This window comes from Micropterus salmoides, unplaced genomic scaffold (assembly GCF_014851395.1).
Source record: "Micropterus salmoides isolate LMB-PRFRI ecotype aquatic unplaced genomic scaffold, ASM1485139v1 Ms_hic_scaffold_6, whole genome shotgun sequence".
NCBI lineage: Eukaryota > Metazoa > Chordata > Actinopteri > Centrarchiformes > Centrarchidae > Micropterus > Micropterus salmoides.
In genome coordinates, this window is record NW_024044348.1 from 24,072,891 (window position 1) to 24,091,937 (window position 19,047).

Here is a 19,047-nt window from a genome sequence, read left to right on the forward strand (position 1 = left end):
TATTGTTTTAAATGCAAACCATGTAACTGCAACATCACTAGTTCGATTGGAATATGGTTGTATACCCGCACTCTCTCTGAATGTACTGTAACCTACATAATAAAGAAAAAATGCAAACAAAAAAGCTGTTTATAACATGTAACCACTGTTATTGTCATGCAAACGTGAAAATTAAAGTTAGTAAATTTTGTTTGTAAACCTTGCATAATGTGAAAAAATACCAGTACGGATGTTGGGACACGTCATTTGAAATCAGAATGGTCAAAAGGCTTCAGCTGTTGAAGCCACTTTTTCGATGTGACAAAACGTTGGGTGTGCTCTTCCAGTACACTCCCTATCTTCCCCCTGCATTGCAGAGGGTGGGTTGACAGTGGTCCTTGGATGTTATACTGTCAGAGACAAGCTATGTGTGTATGTGTGTGCACCCTTGAGTGTGTGTAATTTGTCAGAGCCCAGAGAAACGATCAACAGCTCACAGTCAGAGGGCCACTTAAGACCTGACAGAGACACAGACACACACACAAACGGTATCATGAGAATGCCATGGTTGATGTGTACCGCTCCGCTGGTGACAGGAGTAACGTGCAATTATTCTCCATTCCTTTTGTTTCCATCTAGTGCTATTCTCTCTGCTTCCTTCACTCCACTTATTTATCTGTCAACGTATCCATTCTAGTCTTCTGCAGGTTGCACCACAGTCATTAACCATTTTCTACACATGGAAGACAATGTCATCTATCAGTTGAAATCAGGAGAATGTGGAAATGGGAGACAGACCGTTTCTGCAGGACATGGTGATCTACAAATGTATTTTTAGGAATCATATTTACCAGTTAGAAAAGAATAATAAAGATTAAGATTCGAAAATCGTATTGCCGCTGTTACACAACATTGCCTCATCACATTCACTCCCCATAGAAACATACCTGGTTGTACTTACACTTCAGCAGCAGAGTGAATGCATCTTATTTAGATTATTTAGATTTAAACTTTGATTTTTTGATTACAGAGACATGTTGGAAATTATTCTACATTTAAGAGATTTAATTGGTGTTTTCATGAAACCAATTTCCTTTATTTCAGTTAAACAGAATAGGTTCTCTTTATTCAAAAGATGCGGTGTAACAAAAGCTAATATAGAGGGGGGAAATTATAGCCTTTCGATATTGTCTAAATCCAGTGTAATTTATCAAGTGAAGGTTTGTAAATATCAATGTTCTTTTTCAGCCATATGCTGCTTCACAAATACATGACACACACTGAAACCCAGAGGCCGTTCAAAAAACCTCTGATTTTATTACTGAGGGAGGCCAAACTCTTATTAGACTTCCCTCTCTCTAGATTTTCCCAGCAGTTCTAACTATTTGAACTAGTGGCAAAACCTGCATGCTTAACCATTAGGTTACCTCCACCCCTGCAAAAACACATCTAAGCCTTGAATGGAGATGTGTGAAATTCTGAACAAACCAACGTGAATTCCAACGGCGTTCTAAATTTAAAAACGAAAGTGTGTTCTGGTACAACAGAGTGCCAATTTTCAAACGCGACCACAAAAAGTGGGAGTGAAAACAACAATTGATCACCTTCCCTGTGGGATTTGAATAAATCAAGAAAATCAAGAAGACTCCTGTGCAGCTAATCAATCAGTAGTTGTATCTGTCCTCCCCAACAACATCATTAGTCCTCTTTTAATATTAAATGCCCTCCTTATAAGCATGCAAGTTACAGAATATTGCTGTGAAAACAACAACTGTTCTCTTTAATGTGAACAATTCCGCTAACAATAACGCCTCCAGGTAACTAATTCTTCGAAAGTAGTATATTGTGTCCCCCCCACCCAATTTAAGGAATAAGGATATGGGGTCTACTTTATATGTGTGTGTTTGATATCCTCTAGATCTAAAATCCAAAATATATGTTATATGTCCAATGAAGTATGTCTTCTCAAATGTCTATGCAACTCACCTCTTAAATGTCAGTGGTTTCATTATCATCCTACTTACTATGTGGTGTATCATTCCTGCTGATTTTCAAGAAGACTTGAGTACCCTGCAACATATCTACTCAACAATGTAGTCTGTGGATGAAATGTATCTTACCATATGCTTGGTGCTTCTGTCCCGCTGATTTCCAGGAAGTCATATTTGTCCTCTAATAAGAAGTCATTGAAGACAAGAGCTATAGTGTCCCCGGGTTCAGACAGGATTGACCATGTGCAGTCCAGGTTGTTGTCATACTCTGCAGGGTATCCTGGGCTGGTTATTGAACCTGCAGTACCTCTTAACGTACCGCCACATGCTCCCTCCGCTGGAGAGACAGAGAGAGGTAGAAAGACAGAGAATGAGAAGAAATAGCAAGTAACCAACATACACAAGTACTTTCCATTATTCATACATGATTTTTTGTGTATTTTTTATTGCCTTCTGTCAATTAATTAATTTTTTATTTTTTTTTTACTGTTTTATTAGTTTTATTATTTACATTTTATCATTTTTATTTCTTGTGTGCATTAGTCTGAAATTGCTTTACTGTTTATAGTTGCTATGTTAAGATCCCAATGTCACAAGATAGTGAATCCCTGAGCTGAGCTCTTCAACCATTTACTGGCCCTGATGTTGAAAACCTGGACAGATCTGTTCTTGTCTGTAGACTAATGATCCATTAGAAGGGCTTTGCATGAGGATTTTGGGCTCCATCTGGTTCATGCAATGGTTTGTTACATAATTTGAGTCAGACCTCATCATGCTTTAAAAGTAATCAGTAGAACAATGCTTCACATCTTCCTCCAGGCTGTGACCTTATGTTAAGTCCTTCAATTCTCATGACCCCAGCAATTAGAGATTTTTTTCCCTATTTTTTATTTTACTTTTATTGTTGGAGGCATTTCTAGAAATACATTTTATTTTTGAGTGGTAGCTAACTGTTTTGGGAGTCTGTGCAAGTTGTTGCATGTATTTCTACAGTCTATTTTAAGAACAATAGCAGCTCCAAATTGCTGATATAGTAGTGATGGTTTTAAACCAATTTACTATTTAATCTTTATCAAACTTAATCTTTAATAAATTATTTTATTAAAACATGTAACACAAATATCTATGAATTGAAAAGATAATGACATAACATCTTACCTCTACAAAATGGCGATGGGAAGTCCCACTGTGCTCCACTGCCAGGTGATACAATACATGTGAGGATACTGTGTCCTTCCAGTACAAAGCCTGACTCACAGCTGTATCGGATCTTGTCCCCCATGTTGTACCGTGAGCCATGAATGACTCCATTTGGAATGAGGCCAGGGGTGCCACATGTATGGCTGGGCAGGACTGAAACAGAGAGAAGACAACAGGAAAATGTTTTGTTTTTTTTATTAAATGAAAAAAAAAACAACAAACATAACCATTTGACCAATGGAAAAAAATAACACTTGCCTGAAATTAGTATTTTGTCTCTCTTAAGCGGTTAACCTTGAGACCGCTCAGATTTATACTGAGACTTGACCCCCAGCTTTGGATGTTTGTGATGATTAACATAAAACTAAATATGTCAAATATATCTCATAATACCAACACTGATTGTTCATATTTTACAGTCACTAAAATGGAAAATGACCAAATACTAAACAGCAGCATCAACAACGCAACATTCCAAAGATAAACCTAAAAATATGTGCAAGTTACTGTGTGGTGGGATTTAGACTTCTGGCTAGCATCTTCCCTCCAATGTGCATCTGTTGTTGCCAGGTCTTAGATGACAAAGCTCTACAGTGGGATCAGCTACATGCAGCTCATAGTATAACTAGGCCAAAATCAATGCATAACTGTAGCCAACACGCCTTAGCGCTACAGAAGGGGCATCAACACAGTGGCTCCAGTATAACCTGGATGAACTCCACAGTATCTAACCCTGGTGTACGCTATGTTTTATGTGTATTTGTATAACTGGAGCATATTAACTTGCTGGGTGTGTAATGTGTGCATGTAATGTTTATCCAAATTGCTAGTTTGTGTTTGTGTGTGTGTGTGTGTGTGTGTGTGTGTGTGTGCGTGCGTGCACGCGTGCGTGAGCAAGTGCATGTGCATATGCAGTGCAGTGTGTCTACATGTAAGGGGTATTCAGTCAGTCAATCTGTGTGTTTGTGTACGCTGTTCCAATTAAACGCTAGCATGGTAATTAGACAAAGCTTCACCAAGAGACCCTGAGAACTAGGACAGAGAGAAACAGGGAGGGGTGGGGTTGGGAGGAAGACAAAGAGGGAGAGGAAGAGGAGAAAAAAAAGAAAGGGAGATGAACAGACAGGAGAGAGGAGAAAGAAGACTAGAGACAGAATGATGGAGAAACGGAGGGAGGGAGAGGAGGGGATGAGGAGGAGACAGGAAGGAGAAGAGACGGAGACAAGTACGACAGGAAAAGAGAGAGGTGAACTAATTGCAGTGGGCCCTAAACATGTATAATTTACTGTAATTGACTCATTATTTGGATTGTATGAAGTCATACATCAGAGGAGTTACTCACACTCAGCTGATGCCATCCTCTGTACAAGCATGCTGTCTTCTTTTAACAAGGTGGGGCACACAACCAAATTCAAAACCAAACTAAAGTAATGGCTGAAGAATGGAAAGAAGGAGGGAAATAAGCGGTGAAAAAGAAAAGAGAATCTGAAAGGAATCCTGTGTCATTAGTCACACTTATGTGACTGTACAGTCTTGTGTCTGCCAAGCTGGCATGTTTTAACGAGCCAGCTTGATGCACGAAAGGTATTCCCTCATTTAGACTGATGTCTGAAAGAATCAGTTCAGATTTTGGAAGGATAAACTCAGTATTGTCAGTTTCCAGCTAATCTCATGATGTTGTTCTCTTTTCAGTCATCTAATGTTAAACAGTACAGTTTGGTTTGCTGAGATTAGATTTTTAAATCACAACACATTATTATAGTTTAATGTGCAATTAGTTTTTTTTAATTGTGCAACAGTAGATTACCTGCAGTGCTTCAAGGATGGGTGTGAGCAAGGGCGTAAATTTCATCTAGGAGTTGGGGGGGGGGACAAGAAACATAAAATTTCTCAAACAACATTTTTGAAGGGGACACAAATAATCCAGCCAAAATTGTACAGAATAAGTGTACAGAGAGGGAAGCGTTACTTCTATTATTAGTGTAACAGATTTTACTAAATTGCCATGACTTTGTGTAGTTACTCTTTTCTCTGTCTTTTTATCTGGCCAACAACAAAAAGCAATAGTTGTTTAAATATGACTTGGGTTCATAGGTTCACCATCTGTCATATTATCCTAATTATCTGGCATCCTCCACTTAGGTTTACTCTGGGACAGAGGATGTCTCTTACTAAGATTTTCAACTGCAGCAAGCCAACTAATCTGCCACTTGACATCATACTGAGTAAAACCCAACACAGTGGTAGGTACTCGAGGGAGCAGTTTTGTAGCTACAAATAAAATCCAAATAAATTTATTTCAATTGAAAATATTCGAAAGAATACATTATGTTATTTCTAGAATTTTATTTCTAATCTCACCATTTTAATTCTACTGCTCCGTGCTTTAAAATATCCACCGTATCTTCTAACTTAATACAAGAACGCGTCTCTTTCTGCAGGTGTAAATAGAAAGCTAAGTGTTGTGTCTTCTTCACTCCAGTGACCAAACCAGCTATAATAGATAGCAGACTCAAGGAAAAATATATTGGTTATCATATTTTTATGATTAATTTATTAATGACTCAGCATCATCTGTATTAAAGAGACAAAAATCAGTTCATCTGATGTTCTAAGTGAATAAAATAGCCATGCCGGCCTTACTGGAGTCCCACAACTACTGATGCGGTTCAGACTTTCTGTCCTTCCGGAGAGTTGTGTGTGTCGGTGAAGTAAGGGGGAGAGCAGTGGACCAAACCACTGTGAGGCAAGGGAGGGGGGACTCAAAATGTTTCTAAACTTAAAATGCACTTTTATTGCTCCATTTGCATTTGTATTGTTTTACTACTTACACAATTATTTTGAATATATATCATTATGTTATTTAATTTTTTAAATAAGAGCAGCAGAGCAGATGAAGTCTCCCGTCCTCCGCTGTCACATGAGGTGGGGGATGAAACGCCTGCAGCACCGTGGACCCTGCCAAACTGGACGGAACCTTAGGGACATAGCCTGGACAGGGGTGCAGGATGGCTCGGACCCTCCCTGGGGCAAACTCCAGGCATCGAGGAGAAACCGAAAGTGGAGATCCCCCACCCTCCTCAGAGAGGTAGTAGCGAGGAGAAAGGCCATCTTAAGGGTCGGGTGCTTGGCCTCAGCCGACTCCCGGGGTTTGAAGGGGGCCCCAGCCAACACTTCGAGAACCACTGCCAGGTCCCAAGTGGGAACCCTGGAATGAGTCACGGGTCTCATCCTCCGGGCTCCACGGAGGAAGCGCACGACTAGTGGAAGCCTTCCCAGAGGCCCATCCCACAGAAGGGCGTAGAACGCTGCAATGGCAGCCACATACACCTTGAGCGTGGACGGGGAAAGGCCAGCAGAGAAATGATCCTGGAGGAACTCCAGTACCATAATCACCGGGCAGGTAACTGGGTCCACCGCCCGTTCTCCACACCAGGTGGCAAACACATTCCACTTCAGGCCGTACATCCTTCTCGTGGACGGGGCTCTGGAGCTGAGTAGCGTCTCGACTGCTCCTGCCGTCAGGCCCGCCTCCAGGAACTGCGCCCCCTCAGGGGCCAGACCCACAGCTGCCACAGGGCGGGGTGCGGGTGAAAGACCCGGCCCTCCACCTGGGACAGCAGGTCTCTCCTCAGAGGGACCTGCCAGGGCAGGCCCTCCAGGAGCGATATTGTGTCCGAGAACCACACTCGGGTCGGCCAAAACAGTGCTACGAGCAGTAGGCTGACACTGTCCTGACGGACCAGCTCCAGAGCCCCCGGGAGCAGAGCAACTGGGGGAAAAGCATACAGACGCAGCCTTGGCCACGTCTGCACCATGGCATCCAGCCCTAGCGGGGCTGGGGGTGAGAAGGAGAACCACGCTGGACAGTGCGTAGTCTCTTGAGACGCAAACAAGTCCACGTCTATAGGGCCGAAACTTTCGCACAATAACTCCACCACCTCGGGCCTCAGCCCCTGTCTCGACAGCAGGTCTGCTCCCTGATTCTGGGTCCCAGGGATATACATCGCTCTGAGAGACAGCAGTCTCTGCTGGGACCACAGGAGGATCTGATGCGCCAGTTTGCTTAACGGGCGCGAGCGCAGACTCCCCTGGTGATTCAAATAGGCCACCACTGCCGTATTGTCGGTCCTGACAAGGACGTGGCGAGCGCGGAGGGCAGGCAGAAAACTCTTCAGAGCTCTGAATACCAGCAACATTTCCAGGCAATTTATGTGCCAAGAGAAATGAACCCGATACTTGTTACGCTGCTCCCCCGAAGGCGAACCTCAGGAACTTCCTGTTAGAGGGATGGATGGAGATGTGGAAATATGCGTCTCGCAGATCTATCGTGACAAACCAATCCTCGGATTGGATGTGACTGACGATGGCGGGGATGGCGAGCATCTTGTTGCTGTAGAACCTGGACTCCCTGACTGGCGGGGAAATAAGTTCTATGGCCCCCTTTTCCAGCAGAGAGCGAACTTCTTGTCCCAACACCTGGCTCCGCTCGGAGTGCACCGCAGCCCAGAGGCGGGGGGGGTGGTAGTGGGCCCCCCTACTCGAAACCTCAGGACCTCTTTCCCCGGCCTGCCGAGACTGAATGATGGTCCTCAGATCCGTCTTCTCGGGGGGCTGTGGGCGAGAGCGCCGCCTCGCGTCCCAGGTTTCTTGAGGGGGACCACTGGAAGCAACGCTTCACTTCTGGCTCTGGCGGTAGGAGCTAGACGAGGGCTGAGCTCGTCTCTCTTCAGCCGTCGCCTTCCTGAACCCAGGCCGGCGGGGGAGATACTGCTCAAACGCAGTGTGTGTGCAGGCTTGCACCAGCTCGACCCGCCACCATATAAGCCTTGCCCACCAGAGCGGATGTCGCCCGACATGGCTTGGTGGGCAGCGTCGGCGTCTTGAGGGATGACGCTAGGGTGGGAGAAAGGTAGCTCGCTAATGCCCACTCAACCCGAGGCATCGCTCCGAATCTGTAATCTCTGTCACATTGCTGTAATCCAGCAGAGGGGAAGTAGTCAGCCGTGCAGAGAAGGGTTTATTCCATGATTTACACAACTCACTGTGCAAATCAGGAAAGAATGTCAAGGACCGGCGTGGGGGCGGCGCGCGGTGCTGCAGAAAACGCTGCAGAAAATGCAGTTTACTGCCGGCCCGCGACTCCTGCACCACTTGTGGCCAATATTCAACTTGGCCACAGCCCCCATCACCACCTCCAATAGTTCATCATAGCTGGCCGCAGACTGATGACGTCGGCCCGGCTCCTGGAATTCATCCTCCATGATGCTAAACATGTCTAACTCCTCAGAATCAGACTGTGCGAGCCTCTCCGGACTCATACCTCGGGCGGGAGAAGCTGAGAAATGAGCTCCCGAACGGGGAAGAGGGGAGGCGGAGTCAGCAGATGAGGATCGGGAAAAGGCCTCAGCTGTCCCGATGCCACCGCGACGCCTCAGTGACCGCGGGGCCTGAGCCACATGGAGAGCGCATCCGCCCGTCTTCCGAAAAGAGAGCCGCATGAGACTTCAGCACCCTCAGGGACAGGGCCTCGCAATGGCCGCAGGCAGCCCCCTCGAGAGCTGTCTGGGTGTGCGACATCCCCAGACAGAAAAAACACATCTCATGAGTATCCCCAGCCGTGATGTAGTGTGGGCATGGAAAAACACATTGTCGGAACTGATTACCAGACATGGTCTCTTCTGCTTCGTAAGGACTTCCAGGTAAGGCAACAATTTCCATGGTAGTGGAGCTTTCAAACATACTCAGAGTGCCTGCTGGATAGAAAAAAAGCTGATGTGTCCTGTGTGCCGGCGTGCTTATATACGCCTTCAGTTACGCCGTCACACGCTACCGTTCTAGCAACACCAATAGGATTTGATTCATGATTCAGCCCTGCCACGCCCAGAGGCGTTCCCATAGTGTCGTCACCGACGCAGTTCGAGTTCCCTCGAAGGGGAACTGGAGAGGATCATGCGTGTGTACCGTAGGCCTATGTGTCCGCAGCTAATCTCGCATACTACTGGACCCGTCAGCCTAATATTTTTTGTGCACATTTGTGACTATATGCCCAAGAACCTGGCATAGTTGCGGTGATTAAAAATTTTTGAAAAACATTTAATTGACTGAGCCTATCTTTAAGCTTGAACTTTTGTCTTTTGGGCAGTATTCGGCATTTTACGATATGCGTTATGACATAGCAAAACGCATTTTGGCAATCGGCTAGGCTAAAAACAAGCCTTACATAGTCTGTGGCAGACCACATTTTGGCCTTTGTTGTGGCTCAAAAATTGACATCCACAGAAAAGTTTGGTCTCATCTTGAACTGGAGCATCTGCAAATTTATTCTACACCCGATTTGTTATGATCCACTAAAGTTAGGCACAATATGAGATTAATAAATCCCTGTATCAAAGGAGTGGACGTAGCCACCATGACATCACCGATTGGTTTCTGGACTACCGCCACCTTGAATTTTTGGAACCAGAAGTGACCATATTTAGAGGGTGGAGCTGGCGGTAGCAAATTGGTATACCTTTGTCCTGACTGACATGTCGTCCTGATAGCAACTTGTCAAAAAACAAGGTAGCCACAACAAAATGTTGTAAAAAAGTTGATACAGTTCGTCTTTATAAATAGACTATTAAAGATTTTGCATATATATATGAGAAACCTTACAATAAACTACAAAAAACCTGTCCTCTGTTCTTATGCTTATGTGCTGGACACACAGCCTGCCCTGCACTCCCTGTTCCCCACCCATGTGCCCCTCACTTTCCTTGCCTGGGAAGGTTTAAATTAGTCAATTGTTGTATTTAGTAGCATAATGATTTTGATCACTTAATACTGAATGACTGCTTTGTTTTTTGACTTTTTGTTTAATCATTTGCAAGTTGAGGTCATTTGGGGTCATTTCACAAAATTATAAGGGAGCATTATAATTCTGGACCAAACACAATACAAAACATATGCGTGTTAGGAACTGATGGTGCTCTCCATGAGCACACAGTCTGAGGACAATGCAGGCTTCTCACTATCTTATTAAAGCTGATTTTCTGGGAATAAAATGTTCCAAACACAGACATACAACATACAAAATTATCGTATCACTGTAAAAAGGTACACTCTTCGATACAAATACAAAACATTGTCTCTTTTGGAATCAAACGCTTGTTGCTGGGGTGGAACCCTATACATGCACTGCCTGTCTTGAAAGTTAATTTAGAATTATGTATCCAAATCCTAAAACTATACTGACCTTTTCATTTACCCAATTTGGGATGGTCAGTTCCCCTGCACTGCACCCCTGTTGCTGTAACTTCCACTGTGAGGATGTCATGTGCACACATGTGTGTATATGCCATGTGCCTCCTTCCATTCATGGGTTAGCAAGAAAAGCTCAACTATACAGAAAGAGTTGCAGTCTATGTGCTGGTGGGGAAGTGCTTTTTCCACTTGCACCAGCCATCATCAATGGGTCAATGTTCTACTTGTGCGTGCTTTTTTGTTTCCCTGTGTATGTCTTTGTGTGTGTGTGCACATCTACTGCAAGTGTCTGATGATGCTCCTCTGTTGTGTTTGTCCTGTCCGGCCCATCACAGCCTTAGGGCAGGTCGATGTGTTGCTATGGCAACTCCAGGCCAGGACATTACAATATGGCAGAAAGGTGATGAGAGCAAGGCTAAGAACTGACAGTAACATGCAAAATGGGATAAAGGGAGAGAAGAATGGAAAAGTGGAAGGACAGAGAAAGAGTTAAAGAGGGGAAGGACATGTTGTGTTAAGACGGAAAGAACAAATGAAGGATGAAGGAAGTAAAAAATGTGAGCCAGAAGGAATGAGGATGTTGGGGAGACAGGAAGGGGTGGATGAGAGAGGTGTTGATAAAGGCTTTTGTTAAATTATTAATAAATTATTATCAGTGTCTTGCAGAAACCTTGTACATAGACAATTGTATCCTATTTTCTGTTTGATCCTTTGCAGAGTCCTGCACCATTAGTTTCTGTCTCTCTATTATTGTCGCACAAACACAACAAGATAATTCTATAGCAGGACACTACAGTAAATAATAACCCCACACTACACATATAACAACAGCCTTTGTAGAGAGTTTGCCCAAACAGATGTGTCAACAAAGATCAACCCTAAGACACTTTCCTGCTCTCAGAATGCAAACTCTTTACACTCACTAAATCTAGGCATAGTCTGTCATTCTGAGTTATTGTTGAGTTAGAACTGTGTCTACATTGAAATCTTCATGTCTCCATCTGTCCATGTGTGATATCAGCGGTCAGGCCTAAAGCAGCTACTGCTGAAAAAGTTAAACATCATAAGCACGGTCCCCTGCACTACCTCTGCAATGCTCTCTCCCACAGTATAAATATATAGTGACGCATATTAGCTAACCATCCACTAAAAATAGCAAAGCAAACAGCTCCTTGCATCTGTTGTTAAGGATGCACTAAAGCATTTGCTACTGCATAAAAGCCAACCACCATGACCTCTTGCTTTCTCGCTGTGGTGTACTGTAAATGCAGTGCACCATAGACAGAGACACTGTAATTAAATTCCACATAGAAAAATCAACAAAATTAAATGATATTCAATTGAGAATCATCATAATTACTAGACTCATAGTAATGGTTTCTTGCATTTCCGAGACAGTAAAAACAAACTATGTTTTGAGCGAAAATAAAAAATTTATTGAATTTTTTATTTAGTTATAATAATTAGGTGAAATTTGTACATGCATTTATTCCCACCGATCAAAATTTCAAGTGGGCGATGGTGTTTCTAAGCTGTCATTCATTGAAAACATGTGAAATGAGAGTGGGAAATGACCTCTAGTTACCTGACACTAACAAAACAACTAGAGTGAACTATATCTGTATCCACAGCATGTAACTTGCCACAAGCCAAAGTTGGAACAGATGTTTTTTCAAATCTAGCTCCTCATACCTGGCAAAAATTACTAATTTCTTGTTTGGTTTCCAGGGGGCTGTAAAGTTAAAACCAAGCGGAACCAGAACAAATGTCAGACCGTGTGAACATATTGCCAAACAGGGATTTGGCCAGATGTTAGCATTTGAAATTTGTCTGGGAAAATTCATCTTTCAGAGTGATTAAAACTTTGGCAGACTCGTTAACTTTTTTAAATGAAAAGATTTTTGGAATCTATTTCAGCTTAGCTCAAAATGTAGATTGGTGCAAAAAAAAGTCATGTTCTGCATCCTCAAAATACATTTTCTGTCACGAGTCACTAATTCTTGCACCAAAGGCTTGGTCAGTATACACTCAACTTGCTAGTATAAATGCTGCAAAAATATGTAGAAATCATAATTTTACCTGCCCGCCATGCACCATTTTGAGTCTGAACAAATCTCTCCCCATCCACATCTATGCTGGGACCCTGAGTTCACACTGAAAGCATCTCTCAATGGGTGCAATCCATAATCCATTAACACCTCTACTCAGCTCCCATGGTGTGTACATGTATTAACAAATAGCAATCGTCATAGTCCTTTAATCTGTGATTCTTGATGTAGAGTTGTTGCTGTTGGAATGATGCCAAAGCCCCTGAGCTAAATGGACTCCCCAGCACCGCCAGTGCTCCCATGGTGTAAATGTATTAACAGCTTCACTGACATATAGTACATAATAACTCTAACCAACCAAACACTAGGGGCTCCTGGCCAACTGTGGCCAAGGGCCAAATATGCACATAGGCCCCTCACCACCTGCTGTGCTCCCCTTGTTTTAATGTGTCAACAGTTAACGCTGCACTTCCAATAGGAGTAACTCATTAATCAAAGACACTAAATGGGTATTTCACCTTCTGAATACACCTTTGCTTGAACCAATTGAGCACTCTAAATTGATTTTCAGTATTGTGTTTTAGGATATGTGTAAGAAGAGCATTGATTTTCAGGGAAATGCCCATTCCAGGAGAGTTACCAAAATGCTGGCTGTCCGCTGAAGCAGTTTGCTTTAACATGGAGATAAATTACTCAAGAACAGCTTTCGAGTTTTATCCTGTATATAATTAATTTTAAAGGACCCTATTTCTACTACGTTAAATGGGCTATAATGTGTACTATGACATTTTTACTGAAAACTGCACGTTACAAACAGCAGTAAAATTTCATTTTGTGACATAAAATAATACCTATGCTAGTATACTAGTATAACATTAGTAACTTGGAGTACACCAGTAATGTGTTCGTGGTATATATTAGCACATCTAGTCGTGTTCCCAATACTTCTTACCCAATCAGCCTGCTGTTGGTCAGAAAAATCAGTACTACTTTGGCTCTGGCATTGACCAAACTTTCTAGCTTACACAATCACACTTACAACCAACAGATGACTATGAAGAAGCAAAAATAAACACTGTGTGGTTACAGCTCGTTTGGTTCATTTCAAAGCCGCATGCTGAGCTGTATGTGTTAATGACACTGTATCACTGATCAGAGCCTTCATTCCTGCATTTATTGCTTTGGGACAGAGAGCTGTTTTATTAGCTCAAATAGTGACCGAGCTGTCCAAGATAATGAGAACCAAATATCTGAATTCTGCATGAAAATTCTGGATGTTGTATTTTCTTTTTAAGAAATGATTAAGAAGTGATATTTCTAGCATTAACCCTCACCAATCACCAGTGAAGGAGGGCAGTCAGAGTACTGACTTCACTTTGTTCTACAACATAAGAGAATACCATAGACTAAACCACAGCCTAATGAACCAGGGCTTGTAGAACCACAAGTTACGTAGTAAACAACACCAATGGATTAGAACCCAGGTGTATAGAGATAATACCACTGAAATAGCTAAAGCATATTCTATGTACATACTGTTCTGAAGCCTGTAGTCGTAGGTTGAGATCTAAACTACATGGAACTGGAAAAAACTCAAGCCCTTAAAAGTTTTCTGTTCTGCTATCACAGAAGAAACATGTTAAAACGTATTAAGACCGCCTTTCCAATGTTCAGTTGGTGCAAATATATTAGCAGGGCAAGTGACATTTCCAGCAGCACTTCTAATCAATCACCTGCAAAACAGAGTAATCACTGTAGCACCTACACTCTATTAAACACCAGCTCTCCTCAGCCTTTCCAGCTTGCTTATGGTAGCAAGAAATATTGGTTGCTAATATACAACATCCCAATTCTATGATCTCCAATTTAAAGACCACCAGCCACAGAATTACCAGGATTTTACCAGCAGACGTGAAGAACAAACTCAGGCCTACTGTAATGTAGACAAATGTTTACTTGTATAATGTATTGCTCTGTTTCAGGTCCTGCTTCCAGCTAGTTATTTTATGAATATATGATTATTAAACCACAGTGATTGAGTCACACTACCTTGGCAGCATTAATGGATTTTTTGATTACTTGTGGGCAGTAGAACGTGCTGTAAACACAATTGACATATCATCACCTCTTAAAGTTGATATAGCTAAGAAGTTAGCAAACAGTTAAACCTATTTAGACACCCAGCCGACAAAGAGAAACATTAGTATTCATTCAGAGATGTTTCTCTTGAGACATGAAGCATTTCAAAAGGGTCCAACTGCAGCACCTCAGACCCCTCTCATCAAGCTCCTCAGACCTCCTTCTTCAGGCCCCTCTCATGCAGGTATTATCGCCCCCGCTGGCCAGAGGATGTAACATAAATAAATCATTCATTCATTAATATCTGAAGATAGTAAATAGATATTGTCAGCAGCTGTGGCTCAGGAGATGCCTGTTAATCAAAAGATCGCCGGTTCAATCCCCGGCTCCTCCAGGCTGCACGTCGCAGTGTCCTTGGGCAAGATACTGAACCCTGAATTGCCTCTGGTGGCTGTTCCACCAGTGTATGAATGTGTGTGAATGTTAGTTTCTGTTTGAGCACTTAGGCTCAGTGATGTAGTGTAAAAGCGCTTTGAGTGGTCGCAAAGACTAGAAAGGCGCTATACAGAGCATTTACATTTACAAGATGATAGAGCAATGCATGCACATTCAGTGACCAGATTGTCTGTTGTTATTTAGCATAACTAAATAACAACAGACATATTAGCTTGCTAACTTGTTGGAAAGCTAGACGCTGGCGGCTAATGAGCTGTAAGCAAGCTAAACTGCAAGCTAATGTTAGCTAACTGGCTAACCTCTGGGAAATTTCTCAACAGGCAGTGCAGAAGTGCCCTTGTCTACAAAAGTTGGTACAAACTTTTAAATTGGACTTTGTCTAATAAGAGTGAAGATTCAGCAAATGGATTGCATATTTCTCGACTCAAATTTGTTCAGAAACAGATTTTGGTGGACTGCTGAAAAAAGTGAAAGCTTTATGTAGCCTTCTTCATATAATGGAATGACATTAAGTCCAATATACACTCACTGTTTTTTGGGCTCTTTAGCTGCAAAAACTCCTCTGTGTTCACTAGCTAGTACTTAACTTTGTCAGTCTGCATTTTGGTGCTGGGCAGATAGTGTTAGGCAGATAATTGAAGCTTGAGGGATTTGTGCTTGAGGCTTTTAAAACTTGCTCTTGCACTTCAATCCTCCTCCCCTCTCTCGAGAAGGCCACTGCCACTTCAATCCTGTTCTCTCTTGCTCCGTGATCTTCCACCACTCATGAGCTGAAGTGTATTTCCCCTATTCAGTAACGGAAGTTTCCTCCAATGGCCTGTTGATCAACTCCTCTGTTCAGGAGAATTGAGGATTGGAAGTTGACCAAGATGTGGACCAAAGACGTCAAGAGAAACCCACAGGCCAACATGGCCAAGATCTTTCCGCGAGATGCTGTGTCAGTAACATTTATTTTGCAGTTCACCTGCTTTGTGATACCCTTGAGATTAATTTGTATCTCTTTTCCTTTTGGAGCAGCAAACCATCTTTATAGGGCATAGATACTGTAAAATGAATTGATGGATGGATGGATTAGAGTTATCGTTAGTCAACAGTTGCCAGCCTCAAATGAGGTTAGCATCGAGATTAAACACAAACTAAGCCAAACTCTTTAAAATCTGTTGCCTTGACTTGTTAATTAAAATGAATGTTCTACATTTTTAGAATTCAGTCTAGCAGGTGCATTTGGGAGACGCACCACCACAGTAGTGCACACTTCTGACCACGCCCAGCCACAATGTGGAAAAAACTTTTAACCAGAGGCAGGGCAAGGGTTTCTTTTCAGCTTGGTATTAAGTAACTCTTTAAGGGGGTTCAATGAATGGGAATTATTAAGATTATAAACACAACATCTTTTAATTTTAAACACTATCATCAACTTTAATAAGATTACCTGAAAAAATCCCAGAATTTCCAAATCTCATCATTTTGCCTCCACATTTTCTTTTTAATTATTATTATTATTTTTTTTACCGGTTATGAGTAATACAATCAATTGGAAGGATATAAACGGCTAAGCAGGAACTACACATATCTCACTAAAGCCTTAGAGCTTCTACTGCAACTAACCAAATGATGATAGCAGTTGAAAATATCTTTCCAAAAAGTTTTAAGAAGCAATATTTTTGCCAAGAGTTCTTTAAGTGGCATGTGCAACAATAATGACACAATGACAGTTTCGGGAAATGTACTCCGGGCCATTGGTTGCTATGGAAACAGTGACCTAGCCTGAGGCTACAGAGTGCTGCAGGGGACAAATAGAAGAAACAGTCAACCTCTGTATAACACAGCACAGAACACTTCCACAATTATTTGCTCTTAAAAGGAAGATCTGCACTAAAGTATGCAAATCTTTCGATGTGGGACAGTTCAGCCTATATTTGTAAATAAGTGCAACTAACTTCCAATATGTTAATCTGGAGTCCCAATTCTTTAATATATTACACATAAGAGAGACAGTCTGTATTCTGGAGATCCAAAACATTTGGATTTCAATATACTGTAGTGCTCTGTTTCTAAAGCCCTGCAACATCAATAACGGCTAATGGCTTTATTTTTAGTTTATGTTAACTAATGGCTTTACTGTTTTGTTTTTCCTTCACATTAATGACATGTTTTCATTTTCAAACTAAATGACCAAACTGTTCATAAAAAGTTGATAGTGTGACACCCCACAGCTTCATTGTGGAGTTGCAAAAGGCTAGCATACTTTGTTAATATTTGAAGTCAAGGTAAAATGACTATTTTCACTTACAAAATTGAAATAAATGTTCTCTTTCTGTGTGAAACTTCAAATTCAATTTTCATTATAATAAGTAAAGTAATAAGTAAGTAAAATAATTCATATGGCCAACTCCTGACCACTGTGTTGAGGTTAATATGAAAGCAACCAGTGAAGCAGCAGTTTAATTGTGCTAGTCTCTGAGAAATGCATTACTGAAATGAAATAGTACTTCAGACAAATTACTTGAAAAAAAATACAAAGTCAGCAAACAAAATGTCAGTCCACCTGTCTTTCTTTCTGCTTTTTTATATTTAATAAACTTTACTTAAGACTCCCTAAGCCCTCCACAATAACTGCCGAAGGGCCCCACACCTCACCATGAGTGACAGTCTTGTGGAGAAAGGGGCAGCAGATAAAACAACATCTCACTGAGCCAGAAAACCTCAAAACCTATTCCCAGTCTTCCTCATCACTTCCCCTTCGCTGCTCCTCCTCCTTATTGTCCTTCCTCTCCAAAGAGCCTTCCTATAGCAAGACAGGTCTGCGGTAAGGCTGTGGTGTGTACAAGTGGACAAAACCATTTGCAAATAACAACACATCATCAATACTCATATGCACATTTGAGCCCACTTAGCATGAACAATATAATATGTGCTCGTGCTCTTGCAATTGCTAATTCTGCGTGTGGGGATACAAGATTGGCACACGCTTGTCTGTAAGTGTACGTCACATACTGTATGTAGTGTTGCCTATGGGACTGCTTGAGTGTTTTTCTTTGACACATGTAATGTGTGTTAAGTACTGTAGCTGAAACCACTGGCTTTTTCACCCAGTCAGCTAGCAGCAAAATTTAAATTGATAATTAAGTTAATAGGTCACAGTTCAGACATGAAAGAAAACAGAATTAAGCAGATGAGAAAAATGTTTACAATACTAATATATGACATGCTGTACATATCAAATATTAATGAATGGTAAGAATAGGACAGAACTGAAGAGAATACAAATTAATACAATGTGTTCATTGCTCAAATGTTTAAATGGACATTAATCATTGCTGTCCCTGTTGCACCTCTCTCTCTTTCTCTATACAAACACACACACACACACACACACACACACACACACACACACACACACACACACACACACACACACACACAAGGTCTGATGCATCTTCATTTAGTCCTGCTGTCCTCTGGGCACATTTACATCTGTCAACTCACTATACAAAATGGATGGATGGGATTGTGTGTGTGTGTGTGTGTGTGTGTGTGTGTGTGTGTGTGTGTGTGCGCGCGCGCGAATGTCTTTCTTCATGCTGCATGTATGTGTGAATCCATCCGTCTTCCCGCATGTATGTGTGTGTATGAGTTGTGTATTTATCGTTGTATTGACAAGTCTGCCTCGATGTCTTCTAGTATGTACATGTGAGCAGATGCATATCTGCTTCCATCTCTGTCTTTGTATACATACACTAATGTCTGTCTGTGTGTGTGTGTGTGTGTGTGTGTGTGTCTGCCTGTGCATGTGTACAAAACAGTCAATTTCCTTGGTAGGTGACAGTTCATGGTCCCCTGGGCAGCACAGAATTGTGGGCAAACTCGATGTCACAACTATTCCCATATATCATCAGACTGACACAAACACATACACACATCCAAACACACACACAATATAATGCGTTATTGCCATTTCTAACTCTATGAGGTTGCATCATCAATCATCAGGAAAAGCAACAAGCAGTATAAATGTATAAATTAGACATTATGTGTGCCTGAATTAC

General features: G+C 42.0%; 1 protein-coding gene across 1 annotated transcript in view; it reads right to left on the minus strand.

The window, feature by feature from the left end:
• Nucleotides 1-2,095: 2,095 nt before the first annotated feature.
• Nucleotides 2,096-19,047, minus strand: part of csmd1a (CUB and Sushi multiple domains 1a) — a 147,836-nt gene continuing 130,884 nt past the window's right edge. Inside the window, exons 4-5 of the mRNA XM_038701985.1 lie at nt 3,129-3,323; nt 2,096-2,307 (exon numbers count right to left, since the gene is read on the minus strand). Coding sequence (XP_038557913.1) covers nt 2,096-2,307; nt 3,129-3,323 — 407 coding nt within the window. The remainder of the gene's footprint in view (nt 2,308-3,128; nt 3,324-19,047) is intronic.